The following is a 22,602-nucleotide window of genomic DNA, read 5'->3' as shown; positions in this document are numbered from 1 at the left end:
CGCTACATTGGCCTCATTCACTCCCAGACCACAAAGCTCAAGCCCTGGTTACCACTGTGTGTCAAACATGATCATGTCATGTAGCCAAGCCTCCTAAACTTGTGACATCATGTTTTCTTGTCTAGGGGGCGGGGATCCAGGCACCCTGCAAGCCACATTCAGGTACCATGAGGCAGTGACGATGCCGCCCCAGGGTCCTGGGCAATGGCACTGCTTTCCACCCCTAGTTACAGCCCTGGTGTCACTGGTGTGTTCTTCAGACCAGCGAGTGACAAACACCTTATTTGTATTAGATGCTTTCCTTCTTTTACATTAATGCTTTTGTCACTTTTATGAACATAATTTCACTCACTGCCATTTCTTTTCTGAAAGAGTTTCCAATATCAGTGTGGTCCACATTGCTTGCTGTATACAGTATATCCCTTTTATTTGTGTTCTATGCTACTTCTTTTGATAAATAGATATACTGTATAAATATATGTGTACTGGTATGTATCATTGTGTGGATTGTTTTTTTTTATGCAGTAATGTTTACATGATGTTTTTTTTTAATTATCTTAAAAAAATATAAATAACGAATGCCCCTTCTTGCTCTCCTTAGGATTGATATCTTCAAATATGTCATCTATGGCATAGCCGCTGCCTTTTTTGTCTATGGTATTTTGCTGATGGTAGAAGGATTCTTCACAACTGGTGCCATTAAGGATCTCTATGGGGATTTCAAAATTACAACTTGCGGCAGATGTGTGAGCGCATGGGTATGTTGTTCTCTTAGTATTCACATTTAGAAATGCTGATTGTCTTTTACATATATTACAATGCATATATGGTTACCACATTGTAAGAGTGCAGTTTTATTAGATTAGAAGGGGCCTAAAGGTAAATGGACACCAATGAGTAATATGGAGATCCGGGTGCAGTTTTTGCTTTAGACATGTGCATTAACGTGGGGGTGGTCTTCAGGTTGCCGGCTGTTGGGATCCCGGCGCCGGAATCCCGACAGCCGGGCTTCCGGCGCCGGTATGCTGGTCACTGGGAGCCCGGCCGCCGGCATACCATACCACACCCTTAACGTGGGGTGGTGTGTAGGCCATTGTAATTTATCTCAGTCTGTTCCTGCCATCATTAACACAACCGTGTCTTTGTATAGTGTAATGGAGAGATTGAAGTAAGGTACTTGAATAAAACTGCATGCATGTTAATTGTAGGATAAAACAGGGTGAACACTTAAACAATGAGTAATGAGATAACTGCACTCACTGGGTATATTGAGCAGCAGCCAGCTTATGTTCCCGATGACACAATGGGTGAGATTCAAATGTATATCTAGTCGGCAGCCATTAAATGGTTATCGGCTGCCAGTGTCTACATTTCAGCTGGCATCTGCCGGGGTGGCGAGTTGAATTGTGTGAAAAATGGGCGCCCATCGGCACTTTTCCCAATCGTGCCCATTAGTTTAGTCACGTTTAGCCGCTTTATGCGGCTAAACCCGACACTAATGAGCGGGATCATTAGTGGCAATTGAATATCGCCCCCTGCGCTCTCCTGTCACTTTAGACGGGAGATCGGGGGGCGATAACAATTATTTACTAATGAGAGGGATCAGCGCAATAGGGGACATCAATTGAATATCGCCCCCTGCGATCTCCTGTCACTTTAGACGGGAGATCGGGGGGTGATAACAATTGAATTTCTCCAGTGAGTTTGATAAATAAAAGGTGTATGATTTCCTTCACATTTGTTTTGCCCATCATATAGGGCAGTGGCTCCCAAACGTGGTCCACAAGGCAACCCAACAGTTCAGGTTTTAGGGATATTCCTGCTTGTGCACAGGTAGTATAATCAGGGCCGGTGCTAGGGTGTTCGGCGCCCTCCTGCAAACTATCAATTTTGCGCCTTTCTACAAATACAAATGTGACCGATCTCATCCTCAGAGCTATTACTAGACATTTTGGTCCCCCCCCCCCTCAAGATCCATAAATATAGGGTCATAAAAAAATTACATAAAATATAGGGGCGTAAAATAATTATGACGCACAGTAGTCTCCATCATTCAAAATTACACCACACAGTAGTACCACTTATATACATTACGCCAGGTAGTGCCCCTTATATACATTACGCCAGATACAGCCCCCTTTTACATATTGCACCAGGTAGAGCCAGTCACACATTATTTCAGGTAGAGCACCCTTTTACACTTTGCACCAGGTAGAGCACCCTTTTACACATGCCACTTCCCCCAGCAGGGGGAAGCGCCAAAAATATAGGGGCCATAGAATAGTACCAATTCACATTACACCGCACAGTAGTGTTCGCTAGTCACATTACACCGCACAGTAGTATTCGCTAGTCACATTACCCCTCATAGCAGTGTCCATTAGTCACATTACACCGCAAAGTAGTGTTCGCTAGTCACATTACACAGCACAGCAGTGTTCACTAGTCACATTACACCTCATAGTAGTTTCCATTAGTCACATTACACCGCACAGTAGTGTTCGCTAGTCACATTACACCGCACAGTAGTGTCCGCTAGTCACATTACACCGCACAGTAGTGTCCGCTGGTCACATTACACCGCACAGTAGTGTCCGTTGGTCACAGTACACCGCACAGTAGTGTCCGTTGGTCACAGTACACCGCACAGTAGTGTCCGTTAGTCACATTACACAGCATAGTAGTGTCGGTTAGTCACATTACACTGCACAGTAGTGTTTACTAGTCACATTACACCACATAGTAGTGTCAGTTAGTCACATTACACTGCACAGTAGCGTTCACTAGTCACATTACACCACTTAGTAGTGTCAGTTAGTCACATTACACTGCACAGTAGTGTTCGTTACTCACATTATACTGCACAGTAGTGTCCGTTACGCACATTATACTGCACAGTAGTGTCCGTTACTCACATAACACTGCACAGTAGTGTCCGCTGGTCACATTACACCGCACAGTAGTGTCCACTGGTCACAGTACACCGCACAGTAGTGTCCGTTAGTCACATTACACTGCATAGTAGTGTCCATTAGTCACATTACACCGCATAGTAGTGTTCACTAGTCACATTACACTGCACAGTATTGATCGCTAGTCACATTACACTGCACAGTATTGTTCGCTCGTCACATTACACCACATAGTATGTCCTTTAGTCACATTACACTGCACTGTAGTGTCTGTCAGTCACATTACACAGCACAGTATTGTCTGTCAGTCACATTACACAGCACAGTATTGTCTGTCAGTCACATTACACCGCACAGTATTGTCCGTCAGTCACATTACACCGCACAGTATTGTCCGTCAGTCACATTACACCGCACAGTAGTGTCCGTCAGTCACATTACACAGCACAGTAGTGTCCGTCAGTCACATTACACAGCACAGTAGTTTCCGTCCGTCACATTACACAGCACAGTAGTCTCCGTCAGTCACATTACACCGCACAGTAGTGTCCGTCAGTCACATTACACAGCACAGTAGTTTCCGTCAGTCACATTACACAGCACAGTAGTGTCCGTCAGTCACATTACACCGCACAGTAGTGTCCGTCAGTCACATTACACCGCACAGTAGTGTCCGTCAGTCACATTACACAGCACAGTAGTGTGCGTCAGTCACATTACACCGCATAGCAGTGTCTGAAAAAAAGAAAGAAAAAAAAAGGCGGCTGACAGCGCAGCCAGGGGTCAATCTTACATCAGATGCATCGGCAATGTAATTGCGGATGTATCGGCAGGTGGTGCTACACATGCTGTGCAGCCTTGCTTTGTGCTGGGCGCCCCTGAGCATGTGCAGAGATGAACGCAGATCCGGCTGCGTATTCAGCGATCTGCGTTCATCTCTGAATGACCCCCTATGCCAGGTACAGCCCTCGTTCCCTCCACAGTGCGGCCTCGGTACCTGCAGGAGGTCCCGGCTCGGGCGCTGCTCCCCTCTCTCTTCTTCGCAGGTTTCTTGCAGGCTCCGTTACTCCAATGGCTCTTTAGTATGCTGTCAGTGATGAGGGGGAGGGAGCGGGTACTAATTACTTGGGCCTGGGACTGATGGAGGGGCCCGGAGGGGGCCCTGGTCCACCACACTCCCACCTTACTGGGCAGCAGCAGCAGCTCTCATCTTGGCAGCACAGCACATGCTGCAGTGTGCTGTGCTGCAGTGGGGCAGAGAGGCTGCTGCTGCTGCTAATACTGACCCACTCACTGTGTGTTCCTGTATGGGTGAGTGGGGGGAGTGTGATCACACTCCCCCTTCGAAATGATCTTGGCTGGGGGCCTCAGGGATCGGGCACTGCACCCACCCTGCACTGTGCAGCAAGGACTTTAAAAAGAAACATCCGAAAGGGGCGTGGCCACGGCTCCCGCGATTAGGCAACGCCCCCACCCTCGAAGCAGATCAGGAATCTGGATGTCAGCGGCGCAGTGTGTGGGCTGAGGCCGCACACTGCATACACACTCTGGGGAGGAATACACACTCTGGGGAGGAGGAGGGGGAGGGAGCCGCTCTGCACGCTGCCAGCGCCGCTACCTGTCATCCACTGTGACAGGCGCAGCGGGCGGCAGCTGGCAGCAGCAGGTATGCAGAGCAGGGAGAGGTTGAGCGCCTCTTCAGTTTGGCGCCTCCCTGCACTGCATCCCTTTGCTGAGTGGCTTGCGCCGGCTCTGAGTATAATCAAACTGGTACTAATTAAGTCACCTGTGTCTGAGCATAGATAGCCTAACACCTCGACTGTTGGGGTGCCTTGAGGACTGCGTTTGGGAGCCACGGATATAGGGTTTATGTTCGCTTTATCTTTACATTATAAACTATCCCTTTAAACCTCATGAATTACACAGGTTCTTTGGCTGATTAAAACCAGGTAAAATGCGGGCTTGAAGTCAGCCAGCCACATAACCTGTGTAATGCATTAGTGTTCCGGTTTAAAGGGATAGTATGGTAAGCCTAATTATAAAGTGTTTTAAAATCTCCTAAGAAAAGAATCCTGGGTAAGGCATAAATAAGTGTAAAGGATTTCATTAATGCTGTAGTAATTGGTGCCAAGTCCTGTCAGTGTATAGGCAGCAGATTCTAATTAGCAGGAGCACAGATGGAATGCAGGAAATCAGCAGCTTTATACATTGTATTTGGATAACATACTGTATGATAATAAATGATTTGTGCACAAGCTTGCAAACCAGCAAATATAGATAGTGACATCAAATTTTAGTAAATTATTTTCTTCACCATTATATAACAACATTTGAACGCACAGTGTGGAATAAATGAATAAAATCAGTAGAAGACAACCCCAAAACAGCCGCTGTGCACTACAAATACAGCTGTATAGTTACAGTGTGCCTGGTTTTGTGCAGTGACTGGAGAAGTGAATTTCTATGTGTACTCCCACCAATGTAATAAAAAGCCTCAAACGGAGAAAAGTGACACGTAATAAAAACAGATCTGATGCACCCTCAGGATTTATTTAAGTCATAAACCACGCTAAAACAGAAAACTCTGGAAGAAAGAGTTGGCGCTGAAGAGGAGAGAGGATAGACTTTGAGATGTATGCATTTGCACAGTTCACTTACTCAAGATGTATCCATTCGCCTTATAGGACACTGAAATGCACTTTTACTTTGTAGATGATTATCATAAATACAGAGAGGAGTCATGCAGCTCCTTGTGTATTGGGACCATGGAGGCGCACCTGTGCAGATACAAAGGGTTTTGTTGAGCACCTCAGATATATAGAAACTAGTATCAGTTCGATTTTTGAGTGTGTATTTCCAATTTAGCCTGCATTGATTGGTGAACACTAAAGCCTACATTCTATTACAGTATATTGAGTCCTACTGGAAAATATCACTATATAAATAAATTATTATTATTATTATTATCATCATCATCATCATTTAAGAACACAGTAATGAAGAAAAGTCACCAACATATTAAAGATAAATACACTGAATATTAAAGGTTGTCGCTCTTGCTATAATAACTCAGTGGGATTCATGTGCTGATGGTAAAGCAGCATTACGGTTTAATGGAAAATTATTTGCTTTCTAAGCATAGCATCTGTGCCAACACTGTAACCATATAATACCCTGCATGCTGCAGTGACCTACTCAAAGAAATATACTGTAGCTTCTCTAATAGCAGAAACCTTTCAACAAGATGGCTGCTCAATGTCAACTTCTTTCATTTTCTTCTAACCTCACTTCTTACAATGCCTCTTGTTCTAACTTCACTTCTTACAATGCCTCTTTTTCTTGCCTCACTTCTTACAATGGCTCCTCTTTTAACCTCTCTTCTTACAATACCACTTCTTCTAACCTCACTTCTCACAATGCCTCTTCTCCTAATCTCACTTTTTACAATACCACTCCTTCTTGCTTCACTTCTTACAATGCCTCTTCTTCTAACCTCACTTCTTACAATGGCTCTTCTTCTAACCTCTCTTCTTACAATACCACTTCTTCTAACCTCACTTCTCACAATGCCTCTTCTCCTAATCTCACTTTTTACAATACCACTTCTTCTAACCTCACTTCTTACAATGCCTCTTCTTCTAACCTCACTTATTACTATGCCACTTCTTCTTGCTTCACTTCTTACAATGCCACTTCTTCTAACCTCACTTCTTACAATGGCTCTTCTTCTAACCTCTCTTCTTACAATACCACTTCTTCTAACCTCACTTCTCACAATGCCTCTTCTCCTAATCTCACTTTTTACAATACCACTTCTTCTAACCTCACTTCTTACAATGCCTCTTCTTCTAACCTCACTTATTACTATGCCACTTCTTCTTGCTTCACTTCTTACAATGCCACTTCTTCTAACCTCACTTCTTACAAAGCCTCTTCTTCTTGCCTTACTTCTTACAATGCCTATCCTTCTAACCTCACTTCTTACAAAGCCTCTTCTTCTTGCCTTACTTCTTACAATGCCTATCCTTCTAACCTCACTTCTTACAATGCTACTTCTTTTTGCCTCACTTCTTACAATGCCACTTCTTCTTGCCTCACTTCTCGCAATGCCTCTTCTTCTAACCTCAAATCATTCTTATATATATAAACAGTTTGCCTTATGGAAACTATTAGTAGCTTTTACATTTACTGTAAATTAATTTATGAAATAGGAACAGAAAAATGAAACAATAGAAGTTTTGTTACTGCATTGAACTAAATGAGTGTTCATTTGTTTATATTTTTAGTTTATCATGCTGACATACCTTTTCATGTTAGCCTGGCTTGGAGTCACAGCTTTCACCTCCCTACCTGTCTACATGTACTTCAATGTTTGGACTGTTTGCCGGAATGCAACGTTAGTTGGTGAAGCTAACTTTTGTTTGGATCTTCGTCAGTTTGGTATGTGACTTTATTCTTTGTTATCTCAGATTATGAATTTTTCCTGCATGACAATAGCTAACTCATCTACAGGTCTTTCCTGCCAATAGGTCTGATGACTGACTGACAGGATTACTAAATTAAACATAAGGTTAAAAACTGAAAATAGACCCCCACAATATTTTGCCATTATTCCCAGCATTACATTGCAGGGTCAGGCCTGCGATTATGGGAGGTAGCGGTTAGATAGTCCGTTACAAAGGCGACAGTCATTAGGTCGACACCAGAGGGTCAACAGTCAAAAAGTCGACAGGGTCAAAAGATTGACTGGGTCAACAGGTCGACAGTCAATAGATTGACACCATAGGGTCGACAGGGTCAAAAGGTCAACATAAAAAAGGTCATTTTTTCATGTTTTTACAACTTTTGCTACATTTACTATCCGTGTCACAAACTATTACCTTTTGCAACCTTGTGGTGAGCGAAGCAAGTCACCAAGCCCAGAGCCTGTGAGGGAACGCATATCAACAAATTTGTGTGAAATATGTTTAAAAATACAAAATAACCTTTTTTGTCTCAACCTTTTGACCCTGTTGACCTTGTTGACCTTTTGACTGTCGTCCCTATGGTGTCATCCTAATGACTGTTGACCAACGTAGGGCTGAATTCAGTTAGCCATGAAATTGCTGTTATTTACCACGATTGATGTTTTTGTGATTTTCTCGGCTTTTGTGCCGTGAACACGGGATTTTTGCAGGTGCGCTCCCATGATTCGCCTATTCAATTGCAAATACGCAAAAATGGGATTACTGTGAAAAATTTTGCTGGCAGTGAAAAGTGAAAAATTGTTAAATCTGCTTATACCCTCCAAAAAAGCTAAACTAACACCGGATAACAGTATAAAAGTTTATTATTGGTTAAAATAAAAGTTTTTCTGGTACTTAAACTGGTTGAAAGGACTATATATGCATTTTTTTAAAATGAAAAAAATTATAGAAAACATTTTTTTTTTCAAAATAAGTGCTATTTGTGGATTTACAGTGATTTGCGGTAAGTTTGGGGGGTTTTTTATCTTAAAAATCACGGCTTAGTGAATTCGGCCAATAATGTCTATCTTCTTCATCACACCCGCGATGCACAGAGAATGGCATTATTATGCCTCCACCATCCTCACCAGAGAATTGATGGAATGTAGGAGAATGGCCATGTATGCACTGATAGCTATCAAAAAATGGTGATGCAATGCATATCCGCCGAGCAGAAATGGGAGTAAGTAAGGTTGGTACATACTTGACGATATGCAGCCGATATATTGTCCGAACCGATGGATCAGACGATATATCGTTCACATCGTCCAGTGTGTATGCAGTATATCGGTAAAGATGCACACTCCCGCAGGTCATTAACAATGTCCAATATCTTTAGTTCAAGTCTTGAAATATAAAGATATTGGACAAGACTTCATGCACTTGGATGTGGGTGAATGCCGCCACTGACATCGGTAACGATATTGTTCGATGTGTATGCCCGATATCATTTGACTTGACGATGTCAACTGCGCATCGTCAAGTATGTACCCAGCCTAAGGAATCTGTTATCCATTACACTACGATTGTCTGTGCACTGCCCTGGGGTCTCTACATAGAGATGTGTGTTCTTTATGTGACAATCTGTGTTTCTTTGAAGGGATTTGTGATTTAAAATTTTTATTTGTATACTGGCTTTAGACATATTCGGATGATAGGTTTGAAATGTGCTGTTAAGAAATTTGAGAACAGGTAATTTCTGATGTAGGAATATTTTACCAAAGTAAGGGCACATACAGTATTTGCCCATTCTTGTTTTGTACTCCTTGATATACAATATTGAATATAATAATAAGCATGTGATGATATAATACTGATACAGTGAGGTAGTGTGGTCATAATGGGGGTGATGTATTAAACCTTGGAGAGAGGTAAAGTGGACAAAAGTACCGACCACTCAGCTTCAGTCATTTTTCAAACACGTATTAAGACTGGAGAAGTGATAAAGCAGTGATACTGTAAGTGCAAAGTGATAAAGCATCAGCCAATCAGCTCCAATATGTAAATTTACAGTTAGGAGCTGATTGGCTGGTGCGTTATCACCTTGCACTTATCACTGCTTTATCACTTCTCCAGGCTTAATACATCTGCCCCAGTGTTTGTAAAATGACAATAAGATGCTGATTGGTTTGTACTTTATCTCACTTCGCAGTTTGATACATGTCTCCCAATCAAACAAAAACAACTTTTATTTATCTATTAAAAAGTTTTTATTAGTTTTAATTCCTGAAATAATCCGTGAAACAAATGTAGTCCGCTATCTTCTGCCCTTTACAAATCCATACTTTATATAAGGGATTAATTGATTTTGCCATTTGGCAAACCACATATTTATATTGTTTGTCACATACTGAATTAGCTAACTAAATTATTTCTCAATGGAAAAGAAACGGTACTGTAATGTATGGTACTGTAATGTATGGTACTGTAATGTATTACAAATTGCCACACATTGCATGAAAAGTGTGGCGTTTGGAGCAGGATAGTAAATCTTGTCATTTGGTTCTGAAAACTAGGTGTCTATCTCTCTGTGTTTGCTGGTGCCACATTCCTTGGTAACGAAAGAAAGATGCTTCTTTCTTCTAATCTATGACTCTAGTAGTCTCTGTATGATTTAGCTTTCAGGTCAGAAGTTCCTGAGAACATTCTTCTAACTCATCTCTTTCTTATCAGATATAGATGGGTTTATTACCAACAGATGATTACATACACTTGCAGCAGATGTATTTCAATGTAAAGCAATATATCACAGCAGGTCAGGATAAAGAGTGTTACTGTTATCACATGAATCTTCCTTACTGGGGAGCAAGTGTGCTACATCATGTCCATCTGTTCTTAACAAATATTATGTTGTATCTTTTTTAAGTGAACTAAAAGTTGCAGTTGTGTAGCTGTTTGTAATAAATGTGAACAAATGAAATAAATCATTGGTTTGCGCTTGCATTGATTTGTAATGTCTAATTTCTTGCAGGTATTGTGACTATTGGGGAGGAAAAGAAATTGTGTACGCCATCTGAAACCTTCCTCAGGATGTGCGAATCTACTGACGTGAGTAATCCAATCCCTCCCACACAGACCATACACTATTGGTTACTTACTAAGGACGGGGTGTACAGTATACATTTTAGTGTATATCAGTCTGCACATGTGATATCGGCAGGGGATGTAGAGGGTCCTTCTGATCCCCCTCCAGGGGTTTCTTGCAAAAAGAAGCCTATAGGCTTTTGTAGAGGCATTGCATATCGTACAGACTCTGGGGGTCATTCCGAGTTGATCGCACGCTGCCGATTTTCGCAGCGCAGCAATCAGGTTACTACTGCGCATGCGTATGCACCGCAATGCAAAGGTGCATTGTATGGATACAAACAGCATCATTGCTGTGCAATGCTTCTAGTGACAAATCCATCCGCACAACCAATCGCAAGAAGATTGACAGGAAGAAGGCGTTTATGGGTGTCAACTGACCGTTTTCTGGGAGTGGTAGGGAAAACGCAGGCGTGTACAAGCGTTTTATTAATATTATTATTATTATCCTTTATTTATATGGCGCCACAAGGGTTCCGCAGCGCCCAATTACAGAGTACATAAACAAATAATTAAACAGGAAAACAGCAACTTACAGTTGACGACAATATAGGACAAGTACAGGGTAAATAAATATAGCTACATCAGCAGGTGACACTGAAATAAGTATCAGGTGGCAGAAGACTGCTGGATTTGGTGCAGCTGAAGATTATTAAAGTAAGAAAAGGGTAAGCACATTAGGGAAGAGGGCCCTGCTCGTGAGAGCTTACATTCTAAAGGGGAGGGGTAGACAGACAGGGGTGAGACAGATGGGGTACATAGAGAGCGTGGAACAGAGGTTTAGGATGAGATTTGGCTGGGTTTGGTGAAGAAGTGGGTCTTGTAGGGGTGTCTGACATCAATTCCGGGACCGGACAGGCTGAAGTGATCGCAAGGGCTGAGTAAGTCCAGACCTACCCAGAAACTGCAAAAAAACTTTTTAGTCCCACTCAGCTGCACATGCGATCTCACACTTGCTGCTCTGCAAAAAATAGCTAGCGAGCGATCAACTCGGAATGAGGGCCTCTGTGCTGGGGGGGTCGACAGCAGATACCTCTTATATCTGTTGTGTTCCCTATTTAATACATATGGTTCCAAAACTTGCATTTTTTTGAAGGTTTTAATGCATTTTTGTAATTAGTACATCTCATGTTACGCAGAAGTTGCTATTGCAACTTTTTCAGTTGAAAAATACACTAATTATGTGACCATTTCCTGTTCAGTGATGGTCATTTACTAATATACAGTATTTACAAACAGTGCAGTATCCTATATCTGCCAATCAGACACTTGCTATCTTTAATCTACCTTACATTATCCCAGTCGTTCTCAAACTGGGTGCCTTGGATTAGTGGTCTTGGACCAACTAAAATTATTTATGGTCAATGTAATTAACAAAACCAGTGCTGGTGGCTGTCAATCATAAAATATGTGGACAAACAGAAGCAAATCCTGTCCCTTCATAAAGGCATGGCCTCACTAAAATGGGTGTGATATCATTAAAATGGGTGTGGTCTCACAGGAAAAGACTACCTTACACCAAGTTTTTGACCCTGCACCAACAGACCTCAGCCACCACAGGAAAGAAAAAAATTTCACCATATTAAGCCTCACACGGTAATGCCCCTTGCACCATATTATGCCTTCTGCACCATATTATGCCACTCACCGCAATGCTTGTGATACATTATGCCACACAATAAGGCTTCTAATTACTTGTAAATGACCTGCTTGTTATTATTTTTATTATTCTCCTTTATTTATATGGCGCCACAAGGGTTCCGCAGCACCCAATTACAGAGTACATATGTACATAATCAAAACAGGAAAACAATGACTTACAGTTGAAAACAATATAGTACAGGGTAACAATATAACTACATCAGCAGATGACACTAAGATAAGTATCAAAGTGGCTGAAAACATTCTAAAGGGGAGGGGCAGACAGAGAAAGGGGTGACACAGATGGGGTAGACCGAGCGTTGAACAGAGGGTTAGGATGAGATTTGGCTGGGTTTGGTAAAGAAGTGGGTCTTAAGAGCCCGTTTGAAGTTCTGTAGAGAGGTGGAGAGTATGAGGTGGAGAGGTAGAGAATTCCAGAGTAAGGGAGCAGGGATTTCATGCTCCATGATTGTTGCCAGGGATTTCATGCTCCATGCTTGTTGCTAGGGGTTTCATGCTCTGGCTGTCATGCTCGTTGCCAGGGGTTTCATGCTCTGGCTGTCGTACTCGTTGCCAGGGGTATGTAAAGCTCGTTGCCAGGGGTTTCATGCTCTTGCTATCATGCTCGTTGCCAGGGGTTTCATACTCTGACTTTCATGCTAGTTGCCAGGGGTGTGTAATGCTCATTGCCAGGGATTTCATGCTCTGGCTGTCATGCTCATAGCCAGGGGTGTGTAATGCTCATTGCCAGGGGTTTAATGCTCTGGCTGTCATGCTTATTGCCAGTGGTGTGTAATACTAGTTGCCAGGGGTGATTCACGCTGGCACCAAAGGCCAACTCAAGCAGTTCCCTGCTATTTCCAGCTCCCCTTGCTCCCAGCCATAGTACTCGGCTCATGGTCTCCAGGTCAGTGCACTGGGCAGCTGGGGAGGTGGACGATCCTCTCCCTGGTGTCCTACAGATTTCTGGGGGCTTCTGTGGAACTGCAATTTCTGGACCTAGCCACCATCTTGGATTGTAGCCCCACATCAGAAACGGTTGGTAAAGTGCATGTGGATCTGCTGCCTGCTCTCCAATTTTCCTCTGGGTTGAGGTATGGTGTTGATGCTGCTGCTGCATCTGATTCCACTGGATCTTTGCTCCTGGAAATTTCTGGGTTGGAGATATTAGTGTTTTTTTTCCCTGCACAGCCCTCCTTCTTCTATTCCTAACCGCTGGTTGCAACCCAGCACTCTCTGGTCCCCCAATGTCTGCTGTTCCTGTCTGCTGGTCTCTGAGTTGGTGTAGAGGGGTTTTTATACTTTTGATCCCTATTGCTCCTGCTCTTCACATTTACAATTGTGTTTGACTCCTGTGACCTGCTGTAGTTTGTGAAATTAAACTGAAAGGGAGGCACTCCAAGCAAATGGCCGCTGCGTGGCGGAAGAGGTTTTCCCATTCAAGAACTGGTGGGATATGGGATCTAGCTCTTCTGATATTTCATCTCAACCCTCTCAACCCGCCTCTCTGCCTACTTCTGCTGACCGTCCTTTGGAGCTTAAGATTTCTATGCAAAACTTGATGCAAGTGTCACCTCTTTGAAGAAAATGCTGTCTGGCATTTCATGTGGGGCTTTTCTTCTTTGTCATTATATGCAGACAATCCGGAAACGTTTCTGGAGAAATGGCTGGTAAATTCCTTTGGCCAGGAAGATTTCACTGCCCAATTTACGATTGAAAGGGTGCACCATGTCCCTACCAGGTCTCTTCCTCCTGGTGCTCCACCTCACACTTTCATCACCAAGATCCTGCATTTCAAGAACGGAGATGCGATCCTTCGTCTAGTTCATCTATGTGGTCCTTTCGAATACAATGGAAATTGGGTGGCCGTATTCATGAACTTTTCTATGGATGTTCAGAAGTTTAGATACCATTTTGTCTCCTTGATCTGGGCCTCTCCTGTGGCATGTTGTTTAATGCTCATCTGCGTGTGGGGGGCTGATAGACGTACAGTACTTCAATTCTTTGAGCTACGACATGGCTAAGCTCAAGGGCCATGGCAGTGCTGCTCCCCCTGACTGACCTGGGCCTGCTGTTTTGTGAGCTGTGCTTGTTCATGAGTGCCATCTCTCTTTATTATGCTGTTTTATAAGAATGTTTCTTGACATCACCTGTTATGGCCCGTTATCCTTACTGCTGGGGTGGGCAATTCTGCCTTGGGCCTGGACGGCCTTTCACCTTACAGCCAGGGTAAGACTTGCTCTCCCTCTCTTACCCCTGTATTAACTAGGGTTTGTTAGTTTAATTAGATATTTTGTTCTGGGGTTTATACTTGTTAAGTTAAAGATCTAGGTATACAAGGTTGAGATGGTTATACAGGGGTCTTAGGTGTTTTGGGGGTTACTGTATGGATGTTCTTTTCTATTTATTTTCTATACCTTTGCTATGTCTTTTTCAATAATGTTCTTTCTTAAGTTTTTTTATTTTTCAGTTGTTAATGTGCCTTCTCTTTGTTTTGTTTTTTCTGTTTTTTTTCTTGCCTCGCTGTATGCCTCCATCTATGCTGTTTGAGATGTATGTCTCTCCTCTCCTCCCTGATGAGTGGTTGACCCCATGATGTCTACTAGTTTAGCACCCCCTCTCCAAATACTCTCCTGGAATGTCTGGGCTTTCAATTACAAGATTAAGTTTTCCTTGGTCTTGAATCAGGTGAAAAAGGCTCAGGCAAATATTATTTTTTTTAAACACACTTGGTGGGAATGAAAGTCTTGGTTCTGTGTAAACCCTGGGTGGACTGGACCTATCATTCTATGCATTCCTCATATTCAAGGGGGGTGTCAGTCCTTATTCATAATTCCCTTGGTTTTGTGCTTGAGGAAGTTTGGATTGACCAGTTGTAAAAATATTGTTTTTCTTTGGGCTTCTATTCACTCCTACTCATTCTATTTTCTAGTTGTTAATATTCCCTGTCTATTTTCAGGTGAGGCTCTGAAGACGTATACTGAATTTATTTATTTGTTCCCTGATACCCCAATTATATGTTTTTTTTATAAATATAAGATTTTAATAATGTGTTACATCCTACCCTGGATAGGTGACATGAGAGTTCTATAATAATAATAATAATAATAATAATAATTTTATTTATATAGCGCTCTTTCTCCAACAGGACTCAAGGCGCTTTACAGACATCAAAAACAATCCACATAATACAGCGGATCTAAGTAATACAGCAATAGATAAGCAACACAGACATAAAAGAAAACCTTAAGCACACAGAAAGCATAATGCATGATTTTTGTAGGCATTTTGGGTAATGACTTCCAAGGGTTGTGTATTCCACTCTTACAAGGTACCAAGTGCGGCAGCCATCTTGGGCGCACAGTGTAGGATTACCCAGAGTGGAATAGTCCACCCCTAGAAGAGATGACACAAAATGGGGGTGATTTCAGAGTCCTAAAGTTCATAGTAGGGTTCCAACAAAACCACCAGGTCCATGTATTTTTCATCCCATCCACAAGTGTACCATATGGGGCAGCCATGTTGGGCACACTTAGAAGTTTACACTGTGGGAGGTGAGCCATACAAGGGCCCAGTGCATATATGGGAAAACTGACACTTGTGTAGTAGTATGATGTACCCTGTATATAGGGCGCAACGGCAGGGTGTGCAATCAGTGGGGGTAAACATTACAGGAAAAGCACACAGTGGGGTGGAAGGAAGAAAAAAAAAACACAGATGGGAAAAACAACTGCAGGTAATCAGTGGCAGAAGGAAAATTGGTGGGTATGAGAATGTGGGGGCACACTCAGGAGCAATGGGGATGTTCCTGCTGAGCCTGGTCCTGGTTCTGTGCCCCACAGTTCCCTGCTCATCTTGAGGGTTAGGCCCAGGGTCAGGCTTGATATTCTCAGCTGGAGAGGTGGTAAGCCTGGTCCTGGCATTCTCATGGTAGAGGTGAGGAGAGGCCACATAATGATCCTGAGTTTTGTGGTTGTAATGCAGTCCTTCTGTTATCTTGTTAGTTTGTTTGCCTTCTGTTTTCCTAGTAATACTTCAGTAAAAACAGTTGGAATAGTCTGCAATATATTGTTTACCTGTTGACGAGAAGAGGAGAGGAGTCAATTTGCAATCAAAATCAGTTGAAGATGTAACTAATGACATTCAGGTGTAACACTGCTATTGATTTTAGCTGCCACTTTATAACTAGCCACTCCATATACTAGGCACTGAAGCGTCCTATAGGACTGGCATCGTGACCTTGTTCTGTTGTATCTGGTCTCTCCTCTAATTCTTTTGTCAGTTTAGTGGATAAGCTTGGTATGGTGGACGTTTGGCGGGTTTGGCACCCTCACCTCATATGGTACTCCTGCTCTTCAGCCTCTCATCACTCATTTTCTAGGACTGATCTTGCTCTGATATCCGGTAGGCTGGTCCCGCTGGTTGTTGATGTGGAGTACCGGTCTCGTGGTGTGTCGGTTCATGCACCTTTGATGTTGGCTATTGATATTGCTGCTCTGTGAGGTCACTCTTTTTGGAAATTCACCCTAATGGGTATTGGCTTGCAATTGGAGTCCCAATGCAATAATTTCTGCTTCAGTTAACCTGGAGATTTTGTGGGATGCCTTTAAGGCTGTCCTGCGAGGTTCTCTAATTGGGAGGATGACCATATCAAAGTTTTCACAGAAAAAAGGAAGCAAAACTGAAAAATCAATTTAAACTGCTTGAGCAGCAATATTTGTCTGATGGTTATCCTGCTGCTACAGCAATTCTAGATTCTCCATTTATCACAGAGGACATTGAGGTGACTGTCTCTTCCTTTCCAGGTGGTAAGGCACCAGCAGTGGATGGGGTTCCCATTAAGATTTATAAGAAACGTGCCCCCTTTCTTTTACCCTAGACTACTCAATCTTTTAATGAGCTGTATGACCTGTGTTCTCTCCAGAGGCCATCATTGTTATGATCCCTCTTGATCTTGGCTCTTATCACCTAACATCTCTCCTCTCTGCAGACATTAAAATCCTGGATAACTTTCTGGCACTTAGGCGTAATAGGGTGATTGGTGAGGTGTACAGTCTGACCAGACAGGTTTTATGCCGGAGAAGTGTACCTGTACATGATTTTGCAGCTAGCAGACCCTGTGGATAATGGTGCAGTGGTGGTGTCTTAGGATGCTGCCAAGGCCTTTGATTCTGTGCAGTGATACTATCTCTTGGAGGTTCTATTCTGCTTTGTGATGGGATCTAGATTTATTTCCTGGATAAGATTATTATACTATTGCCTTTTGAAATGGGTTTGGATTAATGGTGATGTCTATTCTTCCTTTCACCTCTTTAGGGGCACAAGACAGCCGTCTTCTTTCCCTGACCCTTTTTGACTTGCCTTTTAGCCTTTAGCATATCTTATTTGAAGTCATCCAGGCATACAGGGAATTTGGATAAAGCAGAGGGTGGACAGAGTGGATCTCTGTGCTAATTACATGCTTTTATTCTTGTTTGATGCATCAGAGTCTCTGGTCACCCTTTTCTCAATGGTCGATTCCTTTGGTTGGTTCTCTGGGCTGCACATTAACTGGAATACAGTGCATTTGGCATTCTCCCTGTTCATGGTTCTTCCTTTCCTATGGGGGCTACAGTTGCTTCCTTAGAATGGATCTCCCACTTTAAATATGTGGGAATCTGGATTACATCATCTATGTCGGATTTTAGACCACTTACTGTCCATACACAAATTGATTTTCTGAAATCTAAGCTGCATGTTTGGAACAAAATTCCCTTGAATGGTACTGGTCGAGTGAATTTGGTTAAAATGGTAGTTCTCCCTAAACTTTTGTATGTCTTTCAGTAGGCCCTTGTTTTTTTATTTCTCCTCATATTTTTCACCTGATACATAGCTACCTTTCCTCCTTAATCTGGGTGGATAAATGATCTCATCAGTAGCCTAGATCATTTGATGTCGAGTAGCCCTCTGTCCACCACTTCTGCGTGTGTTTTCAACAGATTCAGTTCTTCATACTATATAGGATTTATCTTGCCCCCTTGATTCTGAGTAAATTTTGGTTTGGCGCCTTCGATAGGTGTCTTAAGTGTTCTGTTTGGCATCTCCTCAAGAATGCTTTGCTGTCCAAGCGTTTTGATCCCGAGTGACCAGTTGTATCACCTGAATTGGATTTAACATTGCCCTTCTTATTTCCTAATGTATTTTAGCTGGGACTCTCAGACAAGATTCATCGCATAACTGTTCAATATATAGTTAATGCCCAAAGTTTTGCATTGGCCAAAGTTTGCATTGCCCACACTTGGATGGCATCTAGGGGCCATAACTTTGCTGAATGGTGTTGGTTGATGAAAGATTTGTATATACTGAACATAACCATTTACTTGGAGGGGCGATACTTTGGATGCTGATGGGGCTGTGCCCAGCGGTACAGCATGGTAATGTTGTGGTATTCTCGGATTTAATCTGACTTTCATTGATGTAATGGGTAGTTGCTCTTTAATATTATTGAGAGTTTTAACCTTCTGATATGTGTTAGACTTCTGTATGTTGTTATAAAACGGTATCTATGATACTAGGTTTTTTTATGTGGTACTGGCTGTACACCATATGTGTATATGATGTGTTTTCTATTTTTTTCTGGGTTTAGTGGTAGTGGGTGGGATTTTATGTCTTATCTTTTTTTTTTTCTCTTATAAAAATTCTTCGGAAATAATGTCAATTAAAAAAAAATCTGAATACGTACTTCATACTGCTAAGTATATATACAGTATTTGTAATTAAGAACAAGGACACCACATCTGCACCAGTGTGTGTGTGTGTGTGCATACCTCTAAGAAATTGCCAGCCGGTACGCGGTACCTCCAGCCCGACCGCCATGCTTGCAGCCTCTGCTCTGCTGTGTGTGAGAGGAAGAGAGCGCACGTATCTCCTGCCCCACAGTGTTCAGTCTAATCTCCGGCGGTGATGTGTATCTCTAATGAGGCACCAGTTCATTAGCCAATCAGAGCTCATGAACCGGCAGCTGTGGCTCCTGATTGGCTGCCGGACCGCGAGCTATGATTGGCTCACAAACCGGCACCTGATTGGAGAGACACGCCGCTGCTGGAGATCGGACTGAGCACTGAGGGGCAGAAGATGCGCGCGCTGCACTTTCCTCCCCTCACACACAGCAGAGCAGTGGCAACAACGTGGTGAGTAGTACTATGTGTGTGGGGGGTGTACCTGGCACTGTGGGGGCATATGTGTAACTGCCACTGTAGTGGCATATCTGACACTGTGGGGGCATATGTGTAACTGGCACTGTAGGGGCATATCTGTCACTGTGGGGTCATATGTATACCTGGCACTGTGGGGGCATATGTGTATCTGGCACTGTGGGCATATGTGTATCTGGCACTCTGGGGGCATATTTGTATCTGGCACTGTGGGGGCATATTTGTATCTGGCACTGTGGGGGTGTATGTATCTGGCACTGTGGGGGCATATCTGGCAATGCACTACTGGGGGCATATGTTTATCTGGCACTATTGGGGGCATATGTGTATCATGCCTCCATTTTCATTGGCCATACCCCGTGTGGCCACACCCATTTTTGGCGGCCTGCGCACACAGTACCACTAAGAAGTTTTTTTCTACTTGCACCCCTGTCCCTAGGTTCATTTTGATTGGGAGCTGCTTCACTGTAGTGTGTCAGTCAACCCTCATGCACCTTCGTAACCGACGTTCACCTCTCACATCAATGGCGCATGGTGCTGCGCAGTTTCCACATTGGTTATTTACAATGGTGCCATTTGTCCAGCATACATACACCTTCACCACAGCAGTACACGAACAGTTCACAAACTGCGCTGTTTCAGAAATACTGCCACCCTCGGCCTGAAATTCGATAATCATCCCTTTTTGCAAATCGGCTAAATTGCCCCTTTTACCCATAACAGCAATGAGTAATATGTGTGCAGACAGCCTATCACGCACCTTATATACCAAGCCAGTGCTTGACATGTGATGTACTTCATGGGTTATGCGCTGCCAACGTCAAATGTAGGAGGTGGTCATAATAATGTGACTTAACCGTGTAGTAAACTAATGTTGGGGAATTCCACTAAATACAGGACTTGTGGGTGGCTGCCTCTTCTCATCAGTAGTTTGATGCAGCACTGAACCAAACCAAGAAATCTTTGGAAAAAGTCCAAGAGGGCAAATATTGTGTATTATAATCACTTCAATGAAAACTCTCTAACAAGGAGCACATGAAATTAACAATATTCTGACATATAAGGAATACTCTTCATCAATGGAGATGTCCAACGGGAATGAAATTGAACTGGAATGAATAGAGTCTAAAAAAAGAAGCAAGCCACAGCAGGCTAACTAAATGAATAACTGACAATTTTATTAGACTTGATCACAGATACAGTACATGTCCAAAATTGTCATTTACAAAAGTAAAAAATTACACAGGCTTATCTAAACACCACATGCAGATGTCTCCAGGGATTTCATACCCTAGATGTTAGGTTATAGTGTCATCCAAAACAAAATGAGAATGTGTGAGGCCACACTTACAGTGTATCCAGCATTCACATACATATACAGTATATTATAATATGGGGTTGGGTTCGTGTGTGCAGCGGTTGGGAGACTGCCAGTCACCATACTGACCGGCGGGTAGGGGGCAATGGTATTGTGACCAGCGATCTCCTGACCGCCTGTCACATAACCGCATTACATTAATATGCACAGCGTTGTCCCCCCGTCTCAATGTTTCTTATGTCTGTCCCCCTTACCCTCCTGTCTACCTGTATCTTATGTTTATCTTATGTTTATCACCCTGCCTACCCTTCTCCTCATCTCTTATCTCTGTCCCTGCTCACTCCACTCTTGTCTCCCACTCTCATTATTTTTCTTTCTCACTCCCTGACTGCTCATCTCTCAGCTCTGTGCGCCGAATCTCACTCTTTGTTTTGTATTTCTTTTCTCCTCACCACTATGGGGGGTATTCAATTAGTGCAGTTTTTTCGGCCAGTCGAAAAAAAGTCACTTTTATCCTGTTTTTAGGTCGAATTTACATTCGACCTATTCAGTGCCTATGCTGTTTTTTCAACTGGTTGAAAAATCCGGCACTGGCGAAAAGCACGTGTATCGGCGAATTTGCCTCTGATACATGTGTTTTGACAAATTCGCCTGTTTTGGGCTCAATTTTAGCCCCTGCTGATTCGACAAAAAAAAAAGTGAAATGGCATGGGCGAAAATGGATTAAAAAAGGAACGAAAATGCTGTTTTTTCAACCAGTCAAAAAAAGTCACTTAATTGAATACCCCCCATGTCTCTCATCTCTGTCTCCCACACCCCACATCTCCCTGTCTTGCTTCTCTGTCCCCCATCAGTCTCTCTCATCTCTGTCCCCAATTCCCTAATGTAGAGAGCGCAAGGAGAACTCTGTTAGGACAGGACTGTTCCCTCCTGTCAACTGAAGCAGCTGATTCCCCCGCCCTGGGAACAGTCCTATACTAACAGTCCTCAACTAACAGTACTGATAGGAGAAGGCAGAGTGAGGGGAGGGAGCCAGTGAGAGCTGTGAGGGGAGGGACGGCGGTGAGCTTTCCTGTAGCTAGATAGAGTACATACTGTGATTATCGGATAGATATAATACACCCACCCACACATCCAGAGGCGTAGCGTGTAGCCATGGCACCTGGAGAAAGCTCTTTATCAAGGTACTCCCCCAATGTATACTCAGCCCCCAGACCCATCACCATCCTCAGCTCCCAGCCTCTCATCTTCCTCAGCCACAGCCCCATCTTCAGCCCCAATGACCTTCCTCAGCCATCATCCCCTCACCTTCCTCAGCCCCCAGCTCCATCACCTTCCTCAGCTCCCTGCCACCTCACCAACCCCATCACCAACCTCAGCCCTCACCTTCCTCAGACCTCAGCTCATTCATATTCCCTGCAGCAGCAACCTGAATTATGCCATGGTAGAGCCCCTTACACACATTACACCTCAGTAGAGCCACTTATACACATTAGGCCAGGTAGCCCCATACACACATTATGCCAGGTAACCCATTATACACATTGTGGCAGGTAGCCCCATATATACATTACACCAGGTAGCCCGTACATATGTTTTATGTGTTTGTGTCACACTCCCTGCGGCTCCGGGGCCAGCTGCTCTGTTCCTCTGCTCCCTGCAGCTCCGGGAGCCCCCGCTATGTTCTTCCGCTCCCTGCAGGGTACAGTAAAGTGACATGGACTAAATGCATATAGTCCTAATACCCAGATCACTCACCAGGGGCACCAGCTCTCCTAAGACCTGGTTGTGACCACAGGCCTTGTGCCTGATTCCTAGGGAGGTGTTAAATATAGGTAGCAGTGTCCCAAATCCACATACCAGTATCAGCAGGAGGGGCTGCAGTGGGGAGCTTCATACAGCTTTTTGCCTCCACTGCTCTTCGCTCCTTATCTTCTTTCTTGACTCCC

General features: G+C 43.4%; 1 protein-coding gene across 1 annotated transcript in view; it reads left to right on the top strand.

The window, feature by feature from the left end:
* Positions 1-22,602, top strand: part of GPM6A (glycoprotein M6A) — a 334,890-nt gene that overhangs the window by 289,366 nt on the left and 22,922 nt on the right. The window contains exons 3-5 of the mRNA XM_063920652.1: positions 602-758; positions 7,199-7,352; positions 10,389-10,465. Of these exons, the coding sequence (XP_063776722.1) occupies positions 602-758; positions 7,199-7,352; positions 10,389-10,465 (388 nt within the window). The remainder of the gene's footprint in view (positions 1-601; positions 759-7,198; positions 7,353-10,388; positions 10,466-22,602) is intronic.

The sequence above is a fragment of the Pseudophryne corroboree genome, chromosome 1, assembly GCF_028390025.1.
Source record: "Pseudophryne corroboree isolate aPseCor3 chromosome 1, aPseCor3.hap2, whole genome shotgun sequence".
Taxonomy (NCBI): Eukaryota; Metazoa; Chordata; class Amphibia; order Anura; family Myobatrachidae; genus Pseudophryne; species Pseudophryne corroboree.
This window is presented reverse-complemented; position numbering and strand designations above follow the sequence as displayed.